Below are 23199 nucleotides of genomic sequence, written 5' to 3' on the forward strand. Positions count from 1 at the left end.
AGCCCTGTACATTTTGCATTGCCTACAACATGCAGGTCACTGATGCTCAGTGCCAAATAAGAAAATGGTACGGAGTTGCAGTATCAATCACAGTCAGTACAAAACAAATTAAGCCATTCCTGATAAACAAAGCAGGGAACACAAACCTCTCCCAATCAAAACACCTTGAATAAGGTGATTTATGGCCGTTGGACCGCCATAAAGAGGAAGTCCGGGCTGCAGCTGATTTCTGACTTTCCTCTTCATGTTCAACTCATACAAAGGTGGAGATCAGCATTCATTAGGCGCTGGGGTCACGTGTCAGAACAACTGCATGGAGCCCCGGGGAGAGCAAGTGCCGATACAGTTGAACTGCGCCAGCACTGGAGGCAAGAATAAGCATTTTAATTTTAAAGGGGGCAAACGTGGGGTATGAAAAGGGGTTGTTTTAGTAGTGGACAAACCCTTTAAAAACCAGGCCAAATTTTTGAAATCTGACTAGTGTCACTTCATGTGGTAACTCTAGAATGCTTCAATGTACCCCAGTGATTACTAGATAGTTTTTTTGTGACACATTGTACTTTATATTAGTGCTAAATTTATGTGATATTTTTTGTGTGAAAATATTGTAATTTTGTCAAGCTTTCAATCTTTATATCCTTAAAGCAATTAATCATGCTTTACAAAATTAATAAATAACATTTGTCGAATGTCTATTTAACATATGCATCATTTGTCAAACGCCATTTTCTTCTGAGCACCCTAATACTCCACATCTGGTCAGAACCTCTATTTGGACAAAGGACAGGGATTCAAAAGAGAAGGAGCAAGATTTGAATTTTGGAACACAAATTTGGCTGAAATAGAATAGATTGAAGGTGCCATGTAGCCTTTACAAGGCCCCTAAGGCTCCCAAACAGCAGAAAACTTCCAAAAGTGATCCCATTTTGAAGCTACATACCTCAAGGAGTTTATCCAGGGGTTTAGTGAGCATTGTGGACTCACATGTACTACACAGAATTTGCATTTAACATTAAATGAATTAACATTAGGTTCTCATATTGAAAATGTTCATTTTCTTCACGAAAATGTTGCTTTAGCCCCAAATATTTCTTTTTTGCAAGAGGTAACATGAAAAACTGGACTGTAATGTTACTACCCACTTTCTTCTGAGCGCGAGATACCACACATGAACTGCCATGACACATGAAGTGTACAACAATGAGAATAAACCCGGATTGATACCATAATTCACAGATAAACATTTTGGGAATGAAAGGTGGTGAATCACATGAAATTTATTTGGTTCTTTTTTTAGGGACCCCATCCTTATGGTTATATAACCACATCCAACAATGGGGGAGACTCAAAGGACCCAACCACACACTCAAGCTGAACTTCTATCCTAATTTTATCTGACACTACCCCAGGGTGTTCAAAGGCCAACCTTAAAGTCCTCAATGAGAAGGGGACCTGCTTACTTAATTGGGACATTTATGAAACCCTCTGCAAAACTTTGAGAAATGAGGGCTACCCTTTCTTTATCGAGGAATCTATTTAGAAAGGGGGCTATGGCGGGAAGGTTCACCAAAGTCACCCGCTTGGCTATTACTGTTACCCCATTTCCCGTTCCTTTCTTAAAACATCTGAAGGCTACATGCGATGATCCATTGCAGTGTGAGCATATGTTTTGTGAACACGGGGGGTTCTGTTCTCGGGCTGACCTCGGATTTGGTACTTTTTAAATCGGTATTTTCTGTCTGATCAGCACAATTTTAAGTTCATATTGCCTTGTCACATGCTGTGACTTATAACTTATTTAATCATGTGGGATTATACACATGTTCATGCCTGATATTTTGGTAATGACTCATGTTCTATCTTTTTGCAATCTTCTACTGTTATTGTGCGAGTCCTTTAATTAGATTCTTTTTGCACCAGAAGCATGTGTCAGCCCTATTCTTTGCTGTGATCATCTTTTAATATTGTCTGTGTGTCATAATCTATTTACAATTATAAGTATTAATAAAAGGTTTGTTAAATTTGAAGCATTTTAGACTGATTTCCTTCTCTTTTAGACAATATGTTTACATTTGCAACTGGCTCTGTACTTACACTGCCCCTAAATAAATTTCCAACACAAATTTTTCTTTGGATCCTTGTGACTTGTGGCTAGTCCCTCCTCTGGCTTGTGAACGATTCCCCCACTCGTGCCCCCAAGAAAGGACTGCCCGTATCTATTTGGTGCCATTACCTTCAATCAAAGACCAATATTTTTTTGTTCCCAACCAATGCTAGAATGAATGGGCTTCCTTTGCCAAAATTGTTCATAATAGCGAAGCCAAGCCTGGCCCCCATAAGTCCTATGCGCCTTACCTATTGAATCTATATAGTAAAAAAGCCCAGAGCAATTTTCTGGAGCCTTTTCACCCACCACACTCGCTAAAATAGCAAACGCCCGCAAGCAGTTCATAAACGTCTGTTGTATTAGGCGCCACCTCCTCTTTTCCTCTTCTTCCTTCTTACTATCATCCTTCTTTCCCTTCTAAATTAAATTTTTCCAGAGACAGAAGGAAGAATATTTCCATATAATTATCCTGCCAAGTTTTTTCCTTTACTTACCTCTTTAAATGCACCCCTAACGGCCCATCAAAACAAACATAAACCTTGCCTCTTGCCTTATCCAGCTTAATTGCATCCGCTTTAACCTTTTCTGCTTGCATGGAAATCGGCACCCTCTTCCCCCTGGAAGCTGTCCCAACACATGATGACACGCTCCCCCACAATACAACCTATACCCGCTAATCCATCTTGAGCAGTAGCCCACGCCAAAGCAGGAGATGAGAAATTCCCTGCACAAACACCTTGTTCCAAAAGAAATAAAATCTCTTTAATATTATCCAACAACTCCCTTAACCCGGACACCTCTGAATCACCCATAGCCTGACTATGCCTGGCAAGTACTACCTGCTCCTAAACGTTATCCACTTACGTTACTTAACGGACAAGACACAAAGCCATACCCACCGGGCTGGCACAGGTGCTGTAAACCCGCCAACTGCCCACTTCTTTATTTTTTTATTATACTTTTCCTCTGATTGTTCCATTCCTGATTTTGACTTAGGCTAGGTTCACATTGCGTTAGTGCAGTCCATTCAACGCATACGTTAAATGGACTGCGCTGACGCACGTGCCGACTTTGCATAGCGCTAGCGCAGATGGAGCATCTGCTAGCTCCATCTGCGCTAGGGGTGACGGACCCAGAAACGCTGCGTCTCGGGTCCGTCACTCAATGTCGGATGCATCGCTAGCGCACGCCCATTGTGGGCATGCGCTAGCGATGCGTCCGACATTGCATTCAATGGAGGCGTTAACGGACTACGTTACACCACGTTATGCCGCGGTGTAACGTAGTCCGTTAAACGGAGACACCGAACGCAATGTGAACCTAGCCTTACAAATACTGATACCAAATACTGAATGTGACCTAACAACAATTTCTCAGGAATCTAACATATCTCTTGTTATAACACTTGTGTAAAACCAATGTTATTGTAACATATTTTTATTTATTTTTACTGTAGCAACTGATGTAAATATTACATAACGTTCATAGCTTTTATTTAGTTTAGGCAACTGATATTTAAACAGTTTATAGCAGAGTGACATTTACTATGGAAAAGGAATCTGGGTGAATTCTTCCACAACACAGAACAGGCTGGTGCTGTAAACCCATCTTCTCACTGGACACTTCAAAAGCACCCAGGCGGTTTTATTTTTAACATGCTATGAGAATAATTCCGGTCTCTCTTTTACTTCTATCTCTTTCATCTTTTGTTTGTTCTTCACCTGCCCACCCTATAGAAATGCAACGTAGGCTAAAATGATCCAGCAGAAGTACGGCGTTGCCTTTCTACTGTCACCTAGAGAGAGACTAATTCGGAACGCTCCTATCAGACTGAGCTGCTGGGTTGAGCCGACTGCGTCACATTCCTTTTTTATGTCAGCGTTCATCTATCTCCTGCCATGGCAACAAGCTTTAGGGAAGGGGAATAATGTTTCTTCTTGTGGCTGCCTTCCTGGGTGCTAATTAGTGTCTATCTGAATGGCGTTTTCAGGAACGAAGACTTCTACCCAATAAAGAAAAGGAGCCATAATGTTACGTCGATAAATAGTCATTAGTCAACTCTGGTGTAGCTGCTGTAAGTCTTTATCAAAAGCTATAACAATCAATATACCGTTACTATTTTAACAACACGTGCCACATCTACTATATAATTGTCTAAGGGTCACCTCTGTCTTTCTGTCCTTCTGTCTGTCACGGATATTCATTGGTCACGGCCTCTGTCTGTCATGGAATCCAAGTTGCTGATTGGTCTCGTCAGCTACCTGTCATGGCTGCTGCGACCAATCAGCGACGGCCACAGTCCGATTAGTCCCTCCCTACTCCCCTGCAGTCAGCGCCCGGCGCCTGCTCCATACTCCCCGCAGTCACCCTTCACACAGGGTTAATGCCAGCGGTAACGGACCGCGTTATGCCGCGGGTAACTCACTCCGTTACCGCCGCTATTAACCCTGTGTGACCAAGTTTTTACTATCGATGCTGCCTATGCAGCGTCAATAGTAAAAACATCTGTTAAAAATGATTAAAAAAAAAAAAATCATTATATACTCACCTTTCGCGATGCTCCGGCAGGTTCCGGTGCCAAGGATTGTATGGGAGAAGGACCTGCCATGACATCACGGTCATGTGCCTGCGACGTCATCACAGGCCCTGCACCCATACCAACCCTGGGACCAGAAGCTGCCACGTACACCGCACACAGGGCCAGGACTTCAACGGAGGGTGAGTATATGTTTATTTTTTATTTTAAGTCTGTATACTACATTGCTCTGTGCTGTATACTCCGTCGCTGGGCAATATACTACGTGGCTGGGCAATATACTACGTGGCTGGGCAATATACTACGTGGCTGCACAATATACTACGTGACTGGGCAATATACTACGTGGCTGGGCAATATACTATGTGGCTGGGCAATATACTACGTGGCTGGGCAATATACTACGTGGCTGGGCAATATACTACGTGGCTGCGCAATATACTACGTGGCTGCGCAATATACTACGTAGCTGCGCAATATACTACGTGGCTGGGCAATATACTACGTGACTGGGCAATATACTACGTCGCTGGGCAATATACTCCATCGCTGGGCAATATACTACGTGGCTGGGCAATATACTACGTGACTGCGCAATATACTACGTGGCTGCGCAATATACTACGTGGCTGGGCAATATACTACGTGGCTGCGCAATATACTACGTGGCTGCGCAATATACTACGTGGCTGGGCAATATACTACGTGGCTGGGCCATATACTACGTGGCTGGGCCATATACTACGTGGCTGGGCAATATACTACGTGGCTGGGCAATATACTACGTGACTGGGCAATATACTACGGGGCTGGGCAATATACTACGTGGCTGGGCAATATACTACGTGACTGGGCAATATACTACGTGACTGGGCAATATACTACGTGGACATGCATATTCTAGAATACCCGATGCGTTCAAATCGGGCCACCATCTAGTAGTACCATAATTGGCACGTCAATCTATGATTATTGCTTGATCATTATTATCAATAGCTCAAGGAAATCATTTACATCCTTTGGGTTCACACGTTGGAATTTATTCTATTTTTCAAATTTATATAAAAATTAAACACTTCCAAATGTCCATTACTGTGTAACTTAAAGTCTTGCAGGTGAAGTCGTTTGACATTTGAATTTGACAAAAGAATATTATTTATCATCAAGCTAAACAGAAATGTAAACAGAAATTTAGAGCATATGCACAAGATATGCCAAAAATGATTGACATGTTTGGTTTGGACATCTGAAGGGTGCAGGTCAACAAATTGTGTCTCTATCGTGCAGACTAGGCATTGAGGAGTCATGCAGAGGCTCTTTTTCAGATAATGTGCCACTTATGGGCTGTTAGTCAGACCATCTAGGCTTCATCCTCAGTGATAAAACCCTTATGCAACCTACACTTCCCCTTACATTTTTGTTTTCTTCAGAGATAATGCACTTGTCTGTAGAGACTAATCTAAGGGCAACTATGATAGATAAGTGATATTATACTGCTGTCTTTGGACTGGAGTAGAATCCACTTTATTGCTATGTGAAGCACCTTCAGTTGGTTTTCCCTGTGTCCCACTTGAGATAAGTTTCCAATGCAAGTTACATCTATTGCAAATTTTTCACACGGTACTCACACGGTATGACATTAAAGGTCGATTTACACTGTGAGATTATAGTGAGTATTGTTCCCAGAAACATTCATTCATTCTTTCATTCAGTCTAAAAGTCAATCTCCCAAGGAATAAGCAAAACACTTGTTCGTCGGGTGAAATGATCTTTTCTGTTGCTGAACGTCATGCGTAAACGGGACCTGCGCAGCTGACAAAAATGGCAATCTATATAAATTGAAGGATTGAAGGATTAATTACAGTTTGTTCATTGTGCATCTGTAGCGTGGCTGGCCTGTGTAAATAGACTATTAAATAACTGTTTAAAGGGAACCTGTCAGAAGAAAAATTTGTATTAACCTGCAGATATGTGGTTAATATGCAGGTTAATAGTGTTATTAAACTGCCCAGAGTCAGCACTTAGCTGAATACTGCAGGGAGAAAATGAACTTGTGAAGACACAGCATTTAATCTTAATTATGCCAGATTTATATTTTCAGTATGCCAGGAGACCTAGTTCATATGAGTCTGAATGTTGACTCTTGAATTGATGTGGTCAAGAGACAGGCCATTTTTCAAAACAGCCTAAATGTTGACTCTTGAATTGATTATTGTATTGCCTTCCTTGGAGGACAGGGATGCATTAAACAATTGATGTGTACTAATAGTTTGCTTATGTTGTATAAGTCCATGTAGCTTGTTGACCTGCAAACAGTGAAGGACAAACTACACACATTGATTAAATACGGAAACAATGAGAGTTACTCTCATCCATTCTTCCCCCAGACCTGTGGATGATGGCCTAAAGGACAGTGGTGAACTATAAAAGGAGGATCTGCCAGAGAGAATCTATAGGATTCCAACTCAAGGGACCACGGCCCTAGCTGGGGGAATACAGATCTATTCCATTGACCATCACTGAACCTTCAAAGATGTTTGGAGAATCCAAGTTGGGACAATCAGGTCACCTGGCCACATACCTCACTGCACTCGGTCAGCTTCCTAAGCTTTTCGTTACCTCCTCACTGTGGGAACCCGCCAAAAGCAGGGGGGGGGGGGGGGTCTGGGGCGGTGGGGGCAGTCGTCCCTGGAAGCCCTGAAGTCGCAGATGATCTAATCCTGGAAAGCCAGAAGGGTGAGACTCTGTAATTTGCACCATCTTGGGTATTTGCTGGGACTGTTCTATGTTATTGTCTGTTAATGGTTCAATAAATTATTGCTACACTGATTTACCCTCACCTTGTGTTGTCTGAGTGGTATTCTGCCCATGGGAAAGGAGTGCGAGAGTTAAGTGGGATGAGCCTTGGTCCATGCGGGCTTTCTTAAGACAGCCAGGCCAGTGGATTAGAGCACCCATTGATCCGTGTATATCCACAGAACTTCCCCAGAGTAGAGTTCCAGTTTCAATCAAGGGGGCGACAACGACACAAGTTCATCCACGGCACTGAGTATACAGAGCGGTGGCTGTAACCGCATCCCTGGCCCTGACTGACTGTGGTTCTCCATTGGGGCCAGCTGTCAGTCAGTGTCGGGGGTGCGGTTACAGCTGCCTCTCTCTATACACAACTGACTGAACCCGCCCTACCACTGTCACTGTGACTGAAAACAAAATGCTGCTGGGGGAATAAAGTTAATTTTCTCCCAGCAGCCTTCAGCTAAGTGAGGGCGCCAGGCAGGTTAATAATGCTATTAACCTGCAGATTTACCCCATATCTGCTGGTTAATATTTTTTTTTTCTGGTGACAGGTTCCTTTTAATGCTGCATGTTTTATAATGTAAAAGGACGCTTAGTGTTAGGGAAGTTTTAGAACTCAGAAGAAAGATATTTCTTAGTGCAGAAATTATATAATCAGGAGCACTTTATGCATTGAAACCACAGTCAGAGTTTGATCCAAGTCAGAAGTCATCTAATTCTTGCTACGGATCTGCAACACAGGTCTAAGGTAGAAGGGGAAAACTGACCCTGCACTATGACTAAGCTGAAACCCTACGATGGAACGGGCGACCCATTCCTTGTGAATAGACCCACCGACGATCCTAGGTTAATCTCAAGTGAAGACCTACAGATAAGGGGAAGGGGTTCCCTAACCCCTTCATGACCCAGCCTATTTTGACCTTAAAGACCTTGACGTTTTTTGCAATTCTGACCAGTGTCCCTTTATGAGGTAATAACTCAGGAACGCTTCAACGGATCCTAGCGGTTCTGAGATTGTTTTTTCATGACATATTGGGCTTCATGTTAGTGGTAAATTTAGGTCAATAAATTCTGCATTTATTTGTGATAAAAACGGAAATTTGGCGAAAATTTTTAAAATTTTGCAATTTTCACATTTTGAATATTTATTCTGTTAAACCAGAGAGTTATGTGACACAAAATAGTTAATAAATAACATTTCCCACATGTATACTTTACATCAGCACAATTTTGGAAACAACATTTTTTTTGCTAGGAAGTTATAAGGGTTAAAATTTGACCAGCGATTTCTCATTTTTACAACGAAATTAACAAAACCATTTTTTTTAGGGACCACCTCACATTTGAAGTCAGTTTGAGGGGTCTATATGGCTGAAAATACCCAAAAGTGACACCATTCTAAAAAACGCACCCCTCAAGGTACTCAAAACCACATTCAAGAAGTTTATTAACCCTTCAGGTACTTCACAGCAGCAGAAGCAACATGAAAGGAAAAAATGAACATTTAACTTTTTAGTCACAAAAATTATCTTTTAGCAACAATTTTTTTATTTTCCCAATGGTAAAGGGAGAAACTGACCCATGAAAGTTGTTGTCCAATTTGTCCTGAGTACGCTGATACCTCATATGTGGGGGTAAACCACTGTTTGGGCGCACGGCAGGGCTTGGAAGGGAAGGAGCGCCATTTGACTTTTTGAATGAAAAATTGGCTCCACTCTTTAGCGGACACCATGTCACGTTTGGAGAGCCCCCGCGTGCCTAAAATTTGGAGCTCCCCCACAAGTGACCCCATTTTGGAAACTAGACACCCCAAGGAACTTATCTAGATGCATAGTGAGCACTTTGAACCCCCAGGTGCTTCACAAATTGATCCGTAAAAATGAAAAAGTACTTTTTTTTCACAAAAAAAATTTTTAGCCTCAATTTTTTTCATTTTCACATGGGCAATAGGATAAAATGGATCATAAAATGTGTTGGGCAATTTCTCCCGAGTACGCCGATACCTCATATGTGGGGGTAAACCACTGTTTGGGCACACGGCAGGGCTCGGAAGGGAAGGCGCGCCATTTGACTTTTTGAATGGAAAATTAGCTTCAATTGTTAGCGGACACCATATCGCATTTGGAGAGCCCCTGTGTGCCTAAACATTGGAGCTCCCCCACAAGTGACCCCATTTTGGAAACTAGACACCCCAAGGAACTTATCTAGATGCATATTTAGCACTTTAAACCCCCAGGTGCTTCACAGAAGTTTATAACGCAGAGCCATGAAAATAAAAAATAATTTTTCTTTCCTCAAAAATGATTTTTTAGCCTGGAATTTCCTATTTTGCCAAGGGTAATAGGAGAAATTGGACCCCAAATGTTGTTGTCCAGTTTGTCCTGAGTACGCTGATACCCCATATGTGGGGGTAAACCACTGTTTGGGCGCACGGCAGGGCTCGGAAGGGAAGGCACGCCATTTGGCTTTTTAAATGGAAAGTTAGCTCAAATCATTAGCGGACACCATGTCACGTTTGGAGAGCCCCTGTGTGCCTAAACATTGGAGATCCCCCACAAATGACCCCATTTTGGAAACTAGACCCCCAACGGAACTAATCTAGATGTGTGGTGAGGACTTTGAACCCCCAAGTGCTTCACAGAAGTTTATAACGCAGAGCCATGAAAATAAAAATAAAAAATTATTTTCTCAAAAATGATCTTTTAGCCTGCAATTTTTTATTTTCCCAAGGGTAACAGGAGAAATTTGACCCCAAAAGTTGTTGTCCAGTTTCTCCTGAGTATGCTGATACCCCATATGTGGGGGTAAACCACTGTTTGGGCACATGCCGAGGCTCGGAAGTGAAGTAGTGACGTTTTGAAATGCAGACTTTGATGGAATGCTCTGTGGGCGTCACGTTGCATTTGCAGAGCCCCTGATGTGGCTAAACAGTAGAAACCCCCCTCAAGTGACCCCATTTTGGAAACTAGACCCCGAAAGGAACTTATCTAGATGTGTGGTGAGCACTTTGAACCCCCAAGTGCTTCACAGAAGTTTATAATGCAGAGCCGTGAAAATAATAAATACGTTTTCTTTCCTCAAAAATAATTATTTAGCCCAGAATTTTTTAATTTTCCCAAGGGTAACAGGAGAAATTTGACCCCAATATTTGTTGTCCAGTTTCTCCTGAGTACGGTGATACCCCATATGTGGGGGTAAACTACTGTTTGGGCACATGCCGGGGCTCGGAATTGAAGTAGTGACGTTTTGAAATGCAGACTTTGATGGAATAGTCTGCGTGCGTCACGTTGCGTTTGCAGAGCCCCTGGTGTGCCTAAACAGTAGAAACCCCCCAAAAGTGACCCCATTTTAGAAACTAGACCCCCCAAGGAACTTATCTAGATATGTGGTGAGCACTTTGAACCCCCAAGTGCTTCACAGACATTTATAACGCAGAGCCGTGAAAATAAAAAATCATTTTTCTTTCCTCAAAAATGATGTTTTAGCAAGCATTTTTTTATTTTCACAAGGGTAACAGCAGAAATTGGACCTCAGTAATTGTTGCGCAGTTTATCCTGAGTATGCTGGCACCCCATATGTGGGGGTAAACCACTGTTTGGGCACACGTCGGGGCTCGGAATTGAGGGAGCACCATTTGACTTTTTGAATACAAGATTGGCTGGAATCAATGGTGGCGCCATGTTGCGTTTGGAGACCCCTGATGTGCCTAAACAGTGGAAACCCCTCAATTCTACCTCCAACACTAACCCCCCCACACCCCTAACCCTAATCCCAACTGTAGCCACAACCCTAATTCCAACCCTAACCACAACCCTAATTCCAACCCTAACCCTAAGGCTATGTGCCCACGTTGCGGATTCGTATGAGATTTTTCAGCATCATTTTTGAAAAATCCGCGGGTAAAAGGCACTGCGTTTTACCTGCGGATTTTCCGCGGATTTCCAGTGTTTTTTGTGCGGATTTCACCTGCGGATTCCTATTGAGGAACAGGTGTAAAACGCTGCGGAATCTGCACAAAGAATTGACATGCTGCGGAAAATACAACGCAGCGTTTCCGCGCGGTATTTTCCGCACCATGGGCACAGCGGATTTGGTTTTCCATAGGTTTACATGGTACTGTAAACCTGATGGAACACTGCTGCGAATCCGCACCGTGTGCACATAGCCTAATTCTAAAGGTATGTGCACACGCTGCGGAAAACGCTGCGGATCCGCAGCAGTTTCCCATGAGTTTACAGTTCAATGTAAACCTATGGGAAACAAAAATCGCTGTACACATGCTGCAGAAAAACTGCACGGAAACGCAGCGGTTTACATTCCGCAGCATGTCCGTTCTTTCTGCGGATTCCACGGCGGTTTTACAACTGCTCCAATAGAAAATCGCAGTTGTAAAACCGCAGTGAAATGCGCAGAAAAAACGTGGTAAATCCGCCATAAATCCGCAGCGGTTTAGCACTGCGGATTTATCAAATTCGCAGCGGAAAAATCCGCAGAGGACCAGAATACGTGTGCACATACCGAAACCCTAACCCTAACCCTAGCCCTAACCCTAGCCCTAACCCTACCCCTAACCCTAATCCTATTCTAACATTAGTGGAAAAAAAAAATTCTTTATTTTTTTATTGTCCCTACCTATGGGGGTGACAAAGGGGGGGGGGTCATTTACTATTTTTTTTATTTTGATCACTGAGATATAACCTATCTCAGTGATCAAAATGCACTTTGGAACGAATCTGCCGGCCGGCAGATTCGGCGGGCGCACTGCGCATGCGCCCGCCATTTTGGAAGATGGCGGCGCCCAGGGAGAAGAAGGACAGACCCCGGCAGGATCGGTAAGTATGATGGGGTGGAGGGGAGCACGGGGGGGGGGGAATCGGAGCATGGGGGGGTGGATCGGAGCGCGGGGGGGTGGAACGGAGCACGGGGGGGTGGATCGGAGTGCAGGGGGGGTGATCGGAGCACAGGGGGGTGATTGGAGCACGGGGGGAGCGGACAAGAGCACGGGGGGAGCGGAGCACAGGACGGAGGGGAGCCGGAGCAGTGTACCGGACAGATCGGTGGCTTGGGGTGGGGGCGATCGGTGTGGTGGGGTGGGGGCACATTAGTGTTTCCAGCCATGGCCGATGATATTGCAGCATCGGCCATGGCTGGATTGTAATATTTCACCAGTTTTAATAGGTGAAATATTACAAATCGCTCTGATTGGCAGTTTCACTTTCAACAGCCAATCAGAGCGATCGTAGCCACGGGGGGGGGTGAAGCCACCCCCCCCTGGGCTAAACTACCACTCCCTCTGTCCCTGCAGATCGGGTGAAATGGGAGTTAACTCTTTCACCCGATCTGCAGGGACGCGATCTTTCCATGACGCCACATAGGCGTCATGGGTCGGATTGGCACCGACTTTCATGACGCCTACGTGGCGTCAAAGGTCGGGAAGGGGTTAAAAGAACTAAGGACTGGGTACAAAAACGGGTCACCTCCTAATAGAAAACAAAGAGAAGGCTGCAGAAACCAATAGAAAACAGAAACTAAGGCTAGCAGAACCAGAGATACCAGCACTGCACAAATAACACACACAGAAGACAAAGCAAGGCACCAAGCTAGAGCTCAAGCAGATTAACACTGTTGTCCAGCAAGGACTGGGAGGTAGGTGCTAGTTAATAAAGAGTGAAACAAACACCTGACCCAAGACAAACCCAGCACCAGAGGAAAAAGACCAGCAGCCAGAACTCCACAAGAAAATGGAGGATAGTCACAAACTAAACAGATTCTAACAATTCTGTTGTACACCTGAAGAGAGAATACGGACTTCTGCTTTATATTGATAGTGAGGGTTTTTTTTAGATACTCTCTCTCTTTCCTACAGTACTTCTCAGTTTGACATTGAGATGTGTTATGATAAGGTGGTCTAGGAGCAACATGGAACGAGCTCTGAAGGAAGTGGTAACTGTACTGACCGCAGTCCCTAAGCTCAACACAACACTAGAAGTAGCCGTGGAATGCTCCTAACTCTCCCTAGGCATCTCATCACAGCCTAAGAGCTAACTACCCCTAAAGAAAGAAGCAGGAAAGCTATCTTGCCTCAGAGAAAATCCCCAAAGGATAGATTAGCCCCCCACAAATAATGACTGTGAGTGGAGAGGGAAAAGACATACACAGAATGAAACCAGGATGAGCACAGGAGGCCAGTCTAGCTAAATAGATAGGACAGGATGGAATACTGTGCGGTCAGTATAAAACACTACAAAAATCCAAGCAGAGTTTACAAAAAATCTCCACACCTGACTAAAGGTGTGGAGGGCAAATCTGCCTCCCAGAGCTTCCAGCAAGACAGAATTAATTCACACTGATAAGCTGGACAAACATAGAAAGCACAGAAAGGATAAGTCCACAATCTATGGACAGAAAAGAGCAAGCAAAAACTTAGCTTTGCTGAACTGGTCAGGATAACAGGGAACTCCAAAGAGATGTGAATCCAACCAGGAACCATTTACAAGTGGCACTGGCTGAAGAAAGAGCCAGGCCTAAATAGCAGAGCAGAAGAGACGATAAGCGGAGGCAGCTGATGACAGCTAACTCCAAGGAGCAGCCATACCACTAGAAACCACAAGAGGGAGCCCAAGAGCAGAACTCACAAAAGTGCCACTTACAACCACCGGAGAGAGCCCAAGAGCGGAATTCACAAGCGATGATGTGGGGAAAAACAGCTTTTTTTTTCCGCTACAACCCAAAACTTAAATCAAGTAGGGAACATATCTGACTTCAAAATATGTGGCAGAAACCTTTTTTGAAGAGATCATAGTTCAAGTTACTTTTAAAAGTTTGAATAGTGGAAGAGACTGTTGTGGTAGGAGAGTTCTAGCATATGGAGGATGGAGAAATTTTGAAGACGTGAGTATGCTTCAGTGGTCCAAGAGGAGAGCTGAGCGAATAAGTTGAGAATCAAATCGATCGCCAAATCTGAATTTGCCATACTCGTGCCATACTGGTACCTTATTCGTGACGAATTTATTTTTGACGATCGATACCAAACATAATCAGTCAACTCTACTCCCATTGACTCCGACCATGTTTGGTTGTGTTCGGTGAATATTGCAAAAACAATATTCGCCGCCGAACGCAATCAGAACAGAATTTAGAAAAATTTGCTCAACTCTATCCAAGAGGATTAGATCAAGTCATGTACAAGCAGTTTTGTTAATTATCCTGATCCAGTAGACACCTCAAACAGTAAATAAGTGGGAGTCATTAATGGTGATTGGAGGGGTTTATATGAAAATGGGACAAAGGTTACCCGCCCAAGTTTTCCCTTCCCAGTGCACTAAAAAGGCAGCGTAGTGTCTGAGATGGTTCAAAAGCATAATACAAATACATTAAAGAGGATTTATGCTTCACACATTTTGTTAAGGAGCTAAAGTGCTCTAGTCTAAATATGAGAAAGGATACTGATAATAAATAACTAATCACAGAGCTACAGGATGGTACAAATGTTCACTCAAATATCAAAATCACCCAAAAATTCACATTGTTCAATGTTAACTTTTACCTTTCAACATTTTAAGAAGCATCTTAATTTACAATTGAATAGAAATTGTTGTGGCTGGCAAACATGAATGTTCTTATTTTGGAAAGTATGGTTGCAGAAATCGAAACTCCCATCAATGCTAAAATGCACTTTGATTAAATTATTGCCAATGTGTCATAATCACTCCCCTGAAAGATACTTTTGTCTAATGAAATTGGGAAGAAGTGTTTAAAGCAGGGGTGGGGAACCTCCATCCCATGGGCCGTTTGCAGCTCGTGATGTTCTTTTCTACGGCCCCTGGGTAGATTCTAGTTACAGCGAGCACGCGCAAGCAGCATTCATTACAGAACCATGCCAAGCACGCCATGAAGGATTACCAGTACCAACGTCATGATGGATGTACTGGCCAGTGACATATTTTGTGGGCGAAGTCACTGCGCTGTGCCACCGACAACTACACCAACAGCAGCAGCCCCCACGTTTCCTGTGCTATATATGCCCCATGTCTCATGTCCCATCTGGATTCATACTGGCCTTTTGACCGACCGTATACCTTATGATTATTATAGGGGATCCTGCTTATTTGTTATTACAGGCGTACCTGCATCTTCTGATATATGCATAGTGGGATATATTACTATTACTGTCTATTTATGCTTGTATCATTATATTATATATTGATTGTGATTTTCCACTTGTTATGTACTATATGGATGTTTTATCTATAGGGGGTCCATGAGTGGGGTGCTGTCTTGTTTTTACTTATGTTTTATGTTTTTTTGCTGTGTTAATGTACCCAATAAAGTTTGATATATTGTTATTTTTGGTGTAGTGTGCGGGCTTTACGGTAGTTTCTTTTTTTGGGCTCATGTTGTTTTATGCTACCGGTCCTTTTTGCACCTCCCCTTTGTACTTTCAGATTATAGCTGTGCGCCTTGTCCCATTTGTTGCACCATGTCTCATGTGTTCTATTTGCTCAGGCCCCTCCAGTGACGTCTATGCCCCATCTCTTTAATGATGTACATATGCCCCAGCCTCTCCTGTCTTGCATGTATGCCCCAACTCCTGTTGTGATTTATGTATGCCCCAGCATTTCTTGTAATATGTATATGCCCTCAGAGCCCCTATAATGTATATATGCACAATCCCCTCATATGATGCATATATATCCCTGACCCTTGAGCAATACACAGTATTAAGAAATTGGGTATGTAAACTTTTGATCAGGGGCATTTGGATGTTTTTGGATGTTTTGGGTTGTCATTATGATTTAAAAAGACAAAAAAAGTAGTTTGACAATAAATGGCTTCATCCAACCACTAACCACTAACCATGAGTGGACAAAAAGTGTTGTTATCATTCATAGTCTCTGAAAAAAGGCCAAGAAAGCAAAAATTCTGCCAGGGTATGCAAACTTTTGAGCACAACTGTATACGCCAGCATCTCCTGAGATGTATATATGCATGATGTCTACTGTAATGTACAGTGGGTACGGAAAGTATTCAGTGTACATTAATTAGAAAAAAATGAACTTTTTTGAATTTATCAAATGGCTGCAATGAAAGAGAGTAAAAAATTTAAAGGGGTCTGAATACTTTCTGTACCCACTGTATATGCCCCATGTCTCCAGTGATGTATATATGCCCCAGTGTATCCTGTGATATATATGCCCCAGATTCTCCTGTGCTGTATATATGCTCCCAGCGTCTCCTGTGATGTATAGACCCCAGCATCTCCTGTGCTCTTTTTATGCCCTTAGTGTCTCCTGTGATGTACATGCTCCAGCATCTCCTGTGCTGTGATTATGCCTTTACATCTCCCATGATGTATATGTCCCAGGTGCTCCTTTGATATATATGCCCCCAGCTCTTCCTGTGATGTATATGTACTGCTGCCAGTTCATTTCAAAATTCAATGCCAAAGAATTTCCTGCACTCCAGACTGGTGCCAACCTGGAAAATCAGTTGTGAGTAGTATGGTACACAGGGGGTATGAGTAGTATGGTACACAGGGGGTATGGTGAACTGAGGGATATAAAGTTTTCTATGGTTTAGCTTACTATTTTCATGCTTCCCAACCACAAAAAGTGATTGACAATGCTGCAAGGATACAAACAAATTCAGGAAACGTCAATCACTGTGTGACACATGTTTCCTCTGGGAGATCGTTGGTCGCTGAACAAAGTCCAGAACTTTATTTCGTCGCTGGATCTCCCGTGGACATCGCTGGATCGGCGTGTGTGACACCGATCCAGCGATGTCTTCACTGGTAACCAGGGTAAACATCTGCGCTTAGTAACCCGATGTTTACCCTGGTTACCCGGGGACTTCGGGATCGTTGGTCGCTGGAGAGCTGTCTGTGTGACAGCTCTCCAGCGACCAAACAGCGACGCTACAGCGATCCGGATCGTTGTCGGTATCGCTGCATCGTTGTCGGTATCGCTGCAGCGTCGCTTAATGTGAAGGTACCTTAAAAGTCCTGACATTATCACAGTTTTCTTGTAAATAAACTAATCAGAATCATGGAACTCTATAGATGTCCTATCTGATCATCCTCGCCTCTATCAGATGCTGCCCGCTGATAAGTAACAACAGGAAACCTGATAGATCAGCTTTAACTGCAACTTGCACAACAAGCCACCATAACTACAGAAGGGAAATACCTTACTGCAATAATGCTTACCCAGTACAGTTTGCCTTTTTTCAGCAGGAGAAAGGTTGAACACATTGGCGAGCTCTCCGGAGTCAGATTTGTAAAATGTTTCTATATCTATGGAGAACTTCTCCACAAAGGGGCAAGTGTACCTAAGGATAGAGATGCAAGTAAATCACAGCTAATAGCATCAGCATATACATGCACACAAACATACTCCACTAGATTTACATCTTGGGCACCACTAGTCAAAATTACTGTTATAGTGAACAGTTAATCACGTTGAAGATGACATGATCTCTAAATGGCCTTAAGTCAGAGATGACACATTTGCTTTGTATTTTAGGTAAAAGAAAAAAAATATACAGTACAGACCAAAAGTTTGGACACACCTTCTCATTTAAAGACTTTTCTGTATTTTCATGAATATGAAAATTGTACATTCACACTGAAGGCATCAAAACTATGAATTAACACATGTGGAATTATATACTTAACAAAAAAGTGTGAAACAACTGAAATTATGTCTTATATTCTAGGTTCTTTTTTTTTTTTTGTTCAAATAGATTTTTATTAAGAATAACAAGGCAATTAACATGTTACATTCACATTTTCAATACAAAGTTCCCCCCCCCTCCCCCTTCAAACAACCCCCTTCGATCCCAAGACCCCCCGCCCCCACCCCACAAAGCAGCTCACCTTGCTAATTACTTCCATCATTAAGACAATAGAATATCCAATCCCTCAACCGATCGTATAAGCCACACTTTACATTACTATCCCATAGCAATCCATGAAGACCATAATCTTCTTATAAATCCCCTTTTCCAGTGTCAAGCCCTGTTTCACATACTGGAGGAACTCTCCTTTTGACGGCGGCTCTTCCGTAATCCAGTTTCGAGCTATTACCTTCCTAGCCATGTATAACAATCTGGCAATAGCTATCTTTAGGTGTTTATTTACTCCAATCTCATCTACGCATCCCAACAAACAGACAACTGGATCCCTTGGCACCTTACATCCATACGCACCTTCCATACGACTCAAAACTACCACCCAGAAGGCAGCCAACCTCGGACATGTCCACATCATATGAAAAATATCAGCATCCGTAGATTTACACCTCGGACATTCAGAGTCATTACGCAATCCTGCCTTATATAGCACCATCGGAGACTTATAAACTCTGTGTATCACATAAAGCTGTGACAGGCTATACGGTTCACTCAGCGACAGTCTTGGGACCCATTCTAACACCGACTCCCAAGTCTCGTTATCCATTGGACCCAGATCCCTTTCCCATTTAGCTCTCGCCATTATTGGAAACCCCAATAGGAAAGTGTGCAACAAATCTTTATACAGAGTGGATATGACCCCTCCAGTCGTCCCGTCATTACACACATACTCCAGTACTATATCCCTTTGAATCCTAATACCTCCGTCCCTACTCTGAGCTCCAAAGGCATGCCTCATCCGCAAATGCTGATACTCCCCTGCAGTCCCAAGACCAAATTCCGCCTGCAATTGGGAAAATGATTTCAGTTCACCTTGCTCAATTATTTGATACACATACTGAATCCCTTTGCCCAGCCACTCTATCAGTACCCCCAGTGCCTCAAATTCCTTCAGATTGTTATGCCATAGCGGCGAGTATCTAGTCAAGTCCGTGATCCCACGTATATGCCTCAATCTACTCAACAGCTTGCGTATCAACAGCACAGTCGGATGTAACTTCCCCAGAATCTCCAGGGATCCATCCTCCAAACATTGTACCACTGGCCTTCTTTTTGTCACCACTTCCATCAACCGCTGTACCGCTCCAGATGACCTTTCATGCGCCCAGCCCTTTAAATGTTGACTCTGGGCTGCAAGAAAATACAATTCAGGGTTAGGCAATGCCAGGCCCCCATCATCCTTGGGTCGCTGAAGTGTCTCCAGTCTGATACGCGGATGCTGTCTCCCCCATATCAAATTCCTAAACAGAGAGTTGATCTGTCTAAATTTCCCACGTGGTATATTCTAGGTTCTTAAAAGTAGCCACTTTTTGCTTTGATGACTGTTTTGCACACTCTTGGCATTCTCTTGATGAGCTTCTAGAGGTAGTCACCGGGAATGATTTTCACTTCACAGGTGTGCCCTGTCAGGTTTAATAAGTGGGATTTCTTGCCTCATAAATTGGGTTGGGACCATCAGTTGTGTTGAGCAGAAGTCTGGTGGATACACAGCTGATAGTCCTACTGAATAGACTGTTAGAATTTGTATTATGGCAAGAAAAAGCAGCTAAGTAAAGAAAAACGAGTGGCCATCATTACTTTAAGAAATTAAGGTCAGTCAGTCCGAAAAATTGGGAAAACTTTGAAAGTGTCCCCAAGTGCAGTGGCAAAAACCATCAAGCGCTACAAAGAAACTGGCTCACATGAGGACCGCCCCAGGAAAGGAAGACCAAGAGTCACCTCTGGTTCTGAGGATAAGTTTATTCGAGTCACCAGCCTCAGAAATCGCTGGTTAACAGCAGCTCAGATTAGTGACCAGGTCAATGCCACACAGATTTCCAGCAGCAGACACATCTCTACAACAACTGTTAAGAGGAGACTTTGTGGAGCAGGTCTTCATGATCAAATAGCTGCTAGGAAACCACTGCTAAGGACAGGCAAAAAGCAGAAGAGACTTGTTTGGGCTAAAGAAGACAAGGAATGGACATTAGACCAGTGGAAATCTGTGCTTTGGTCTGATGAGTCCAAATTTGAGATCTTTGGCTCTAACCACCATGTCTTTGTGCGACGCAGAAAAGGTGAACAGAAGGACTCTACATGCCTGGTTCCCACCGTGAAGCATGGATGAGGAGGTGTGATGGTGTGGGGGTGCTTTGCTGGTGACACTGTTGGGGATTTAGTCAAAATTGAAGGCATACTGAACCAGCATGGCTACCACACCATCTTGCAGCGGCATGCTATTCCATCCGGTCTGCGTTTAGTTGGACCATCATTTATTTTTCACCAGGACAATGACCCCAAATACACCTCCAGGCTGTGTAAGGGCTATTTGACCAAGGAGGAGAGTGATGGGGTGCTACACCAGATGACCTGGCCTCCACAGTCACCAAACCTGAACCCAATCGAGATGGTTTGGGGTGAGCTGGACCGCAGAGTGAAGGCAAAAGGGCCAACAAGTGCTAAGCATCTCTGGGAACTCCTTCAAGATTGTTGGAAGACCATTCCCGGTAACTGCCTCTTGAAGCTCATCAAGAGAATAAAGAAGAGAATGTCCAGCTTCACTGAATCCGTAAAAAAGAGTTTTCTTTATTCACAAACTTTAAGCATAGAGGATACAGACTTCAGCACGAACCATATGGGTAAGAATCTCAAGGTTGCACTCTATGCTAAGTGTCTCATTTTTGTTTCCTAATATTCAAAAACTGTATTGCTATTCATATTTCATATATTTCACATTGACATGCTTTAGCACAATAGAGTGCAACCTTTTTTTAATATTGTATATGGAGGTAGCTGCTCCCAGTATGCATCTATTCACACTAGTCTGGATGTGCCAGTCAGTTTTTTGTCATTTTGAGGTGTAGACACCTCAGATTTTCAATGATGTCCAGTTCAGGGGACTGTGAACACCATTGAAAAACCTTCAGTTTGTGCCTATTGAGGTAGTCTATTGTGGATTTTGACGTGTGTTTAGGATCATTATCCATTTGTAGAAGCCATCCTCTTTCCAACTTCAGTTTTTTTACAGATGGTGTTATCTTTGTATCAAACATTTTTTTTTAAATTTAAATGAGTCCATTCTTCCCTCTACCCGTGAAATGTTTCCTGTGTGATTGGCTGCAACACAACCCCAAAGCATGATTAATCCACTTCTGTGTTTAAAGAAATTGTTCACTACTCGGTCATACACCACACTTGGCCCGATAAAATAAAAAAACGTTATACTCAACTCCTGTGCCGGCACCGTTCCCACGGTATTGGCAATCACTCTACTGGGGGTCCAGTGCTGTTGTTGCGACACATGACGCCAGTGCCCAGTCAGCGCTGGCGTCACTGTTTCCGCCTTCTTTCGATTTGAACATGAAAAGAAAGTCAGAGATCAGATGCAGCCTGGACTTCCTCTTCATGTTCTTGTAGTGGACAACCCTTTAAATGGTTGTCGAGATGAACTGTTCCTGAAATTCTGTGCCCTTTTTTCTCCACATATACCTTTGATCATTGTAGCCAAAGAGTTCTATTTTAAGCTAATCGGTCCACAGGACTTGTTTCCAAAATGCATCAGTCTTGTTTAGATGTTCTTTTGCATAATTGCAATGCTGACTTTTATGGTGAGGATGCAGAAGAGGTTTTCTTCTGATGATTCTTCCATGAAGGCCATATTTGTGCAGGGGTCTCTGAACACTAGAAGAATGTACCACAACTCCAGAGTCTGCTAAAGCATTCTGAAGTTTTTTTGCAGTCAAGCAAGATTTCTAATTTGCCACTAGCAATCCTACAAGCAACTCTCACTTTCTTAATTACATTTCGAACTGAGGAAAAGGCAACTTGAAAATGCTTTGCTATCTTCTTATAGTCTTCTCGTACTGTGTCGGCCTCCACATTTTAATTTTCAGAGTATTAGGGTACCGTCACACTATACCATTTCGATCGCTACGACTGTACGATTCGTGACGTTCCAGCGATATCGTTACGATATCGCTGTGTCTGACACGCAGCAGCGATCAGGGATCCTGCTGAGAATCGTACGTCGTAGCAGATCGTTTAGAACTTTCTTTCATCGCTGGATCTCCCGCTGTCATCGCTAGATCGGTGTGTGTGACACCGATCTAGCGATCTAGCGATGCGATCCAGCGATGTGTTCGCTTGTAACCAGGGTAAACATCGGGTTACTAAGCGCAGGGCCGCGCTTAGTAACCCGATGTTTACCCTGGTTACAAGCGTAAAACTAAAAAAAAACAAACAGCACATACTTACATTCTGGTGTCCGTCAGGTCCCTTGCCGTCTGCTTCCCGCACTGTGACTGCCGGCCGTAAAGTGAAAGCAGAGCACAGTGGCTGTGCTTTCACTTTCACTTTACGGCCGGCAGTCAGTGAGTGCGGGAAGCAGATGGCAAGGGACCTGACGGACACCAGAATGTAAGTATGTGCTGTTTTTTTTTTTTTAGTTTTACGCTTGTAACCAGGGTAAACATCGGGTTACTAAGCGCGTTCCTGCGCTTAGTTACCCGATGTTTACCCTGGTTACCCAGGGACCTCGGCATCGTTGGTCGCTGGAGAGCTGTCTGTGTGACAGCTCCCCAGCGACCACACTACGATTTACCTACGATCACGGCCAGGTCGTATCGCTGGTCGTGATCGTAGGTAAATCGTATAGTGTGACGGTACCCTTAGGCAGCTACTTAGAAGGACCCATGGCTGCTGTTTTTTGGACCGAAGGTTAGAGGAAGCTGGGTTTTTATCAAGATGGGAAATTTGCATCACCTGACCTTTCCTAGCGATGATCGTGTACAAGCCATACAGGCTATTTAAGGTCTGAAACCTTGGTAAAAGTTATCTGAGCACACAAATCTTCAAGGGTGTCAAAACTTTT

The 23199-nt window shown here is 43.4% G+C and overlaps 1 protein-coding gene across 14 annotated transcripts in view; it reads right to left on the minus strand.

Moving 5' to 3' along the window:
- PITPNM2 (phosphatidylinositol transfer protein membrane associated 2) overlaps window positions 1–23199 on the minus strand; it is a 526403-nt gene that overhangs the window by 186366 nt on the left and 316838 nt on the right. For all 14 annotated transcript variants that reach the window (XM_069755814.1, XM_069755807.1, XM_069755821.1 and 11 more), the window contains one exon: window positions 17647–17768. In XM_069755814.1, the coding sequence (XP_069611915.1) occupies window positions 17647–17768 (122 nt within the window). The remainder of the gene's footprint in view (window positions 1–17646; window positions 17769–23199) is intronic.

Source organism: Ranitomeya imitator, chromosome 1 (assembly GCF_032444005.1).
Source record: "Ranitomeya imitator isolate aRanImi1 chromosome 1, aRanImi1.pri, whole genome shotgun sequence".
Lineage (NCBI taxonomy): Eukaryota > Metazoa > Chordata > Amphibia > Anura > Dendrobatidae > Ranitomeya > Ranitomeya imitator.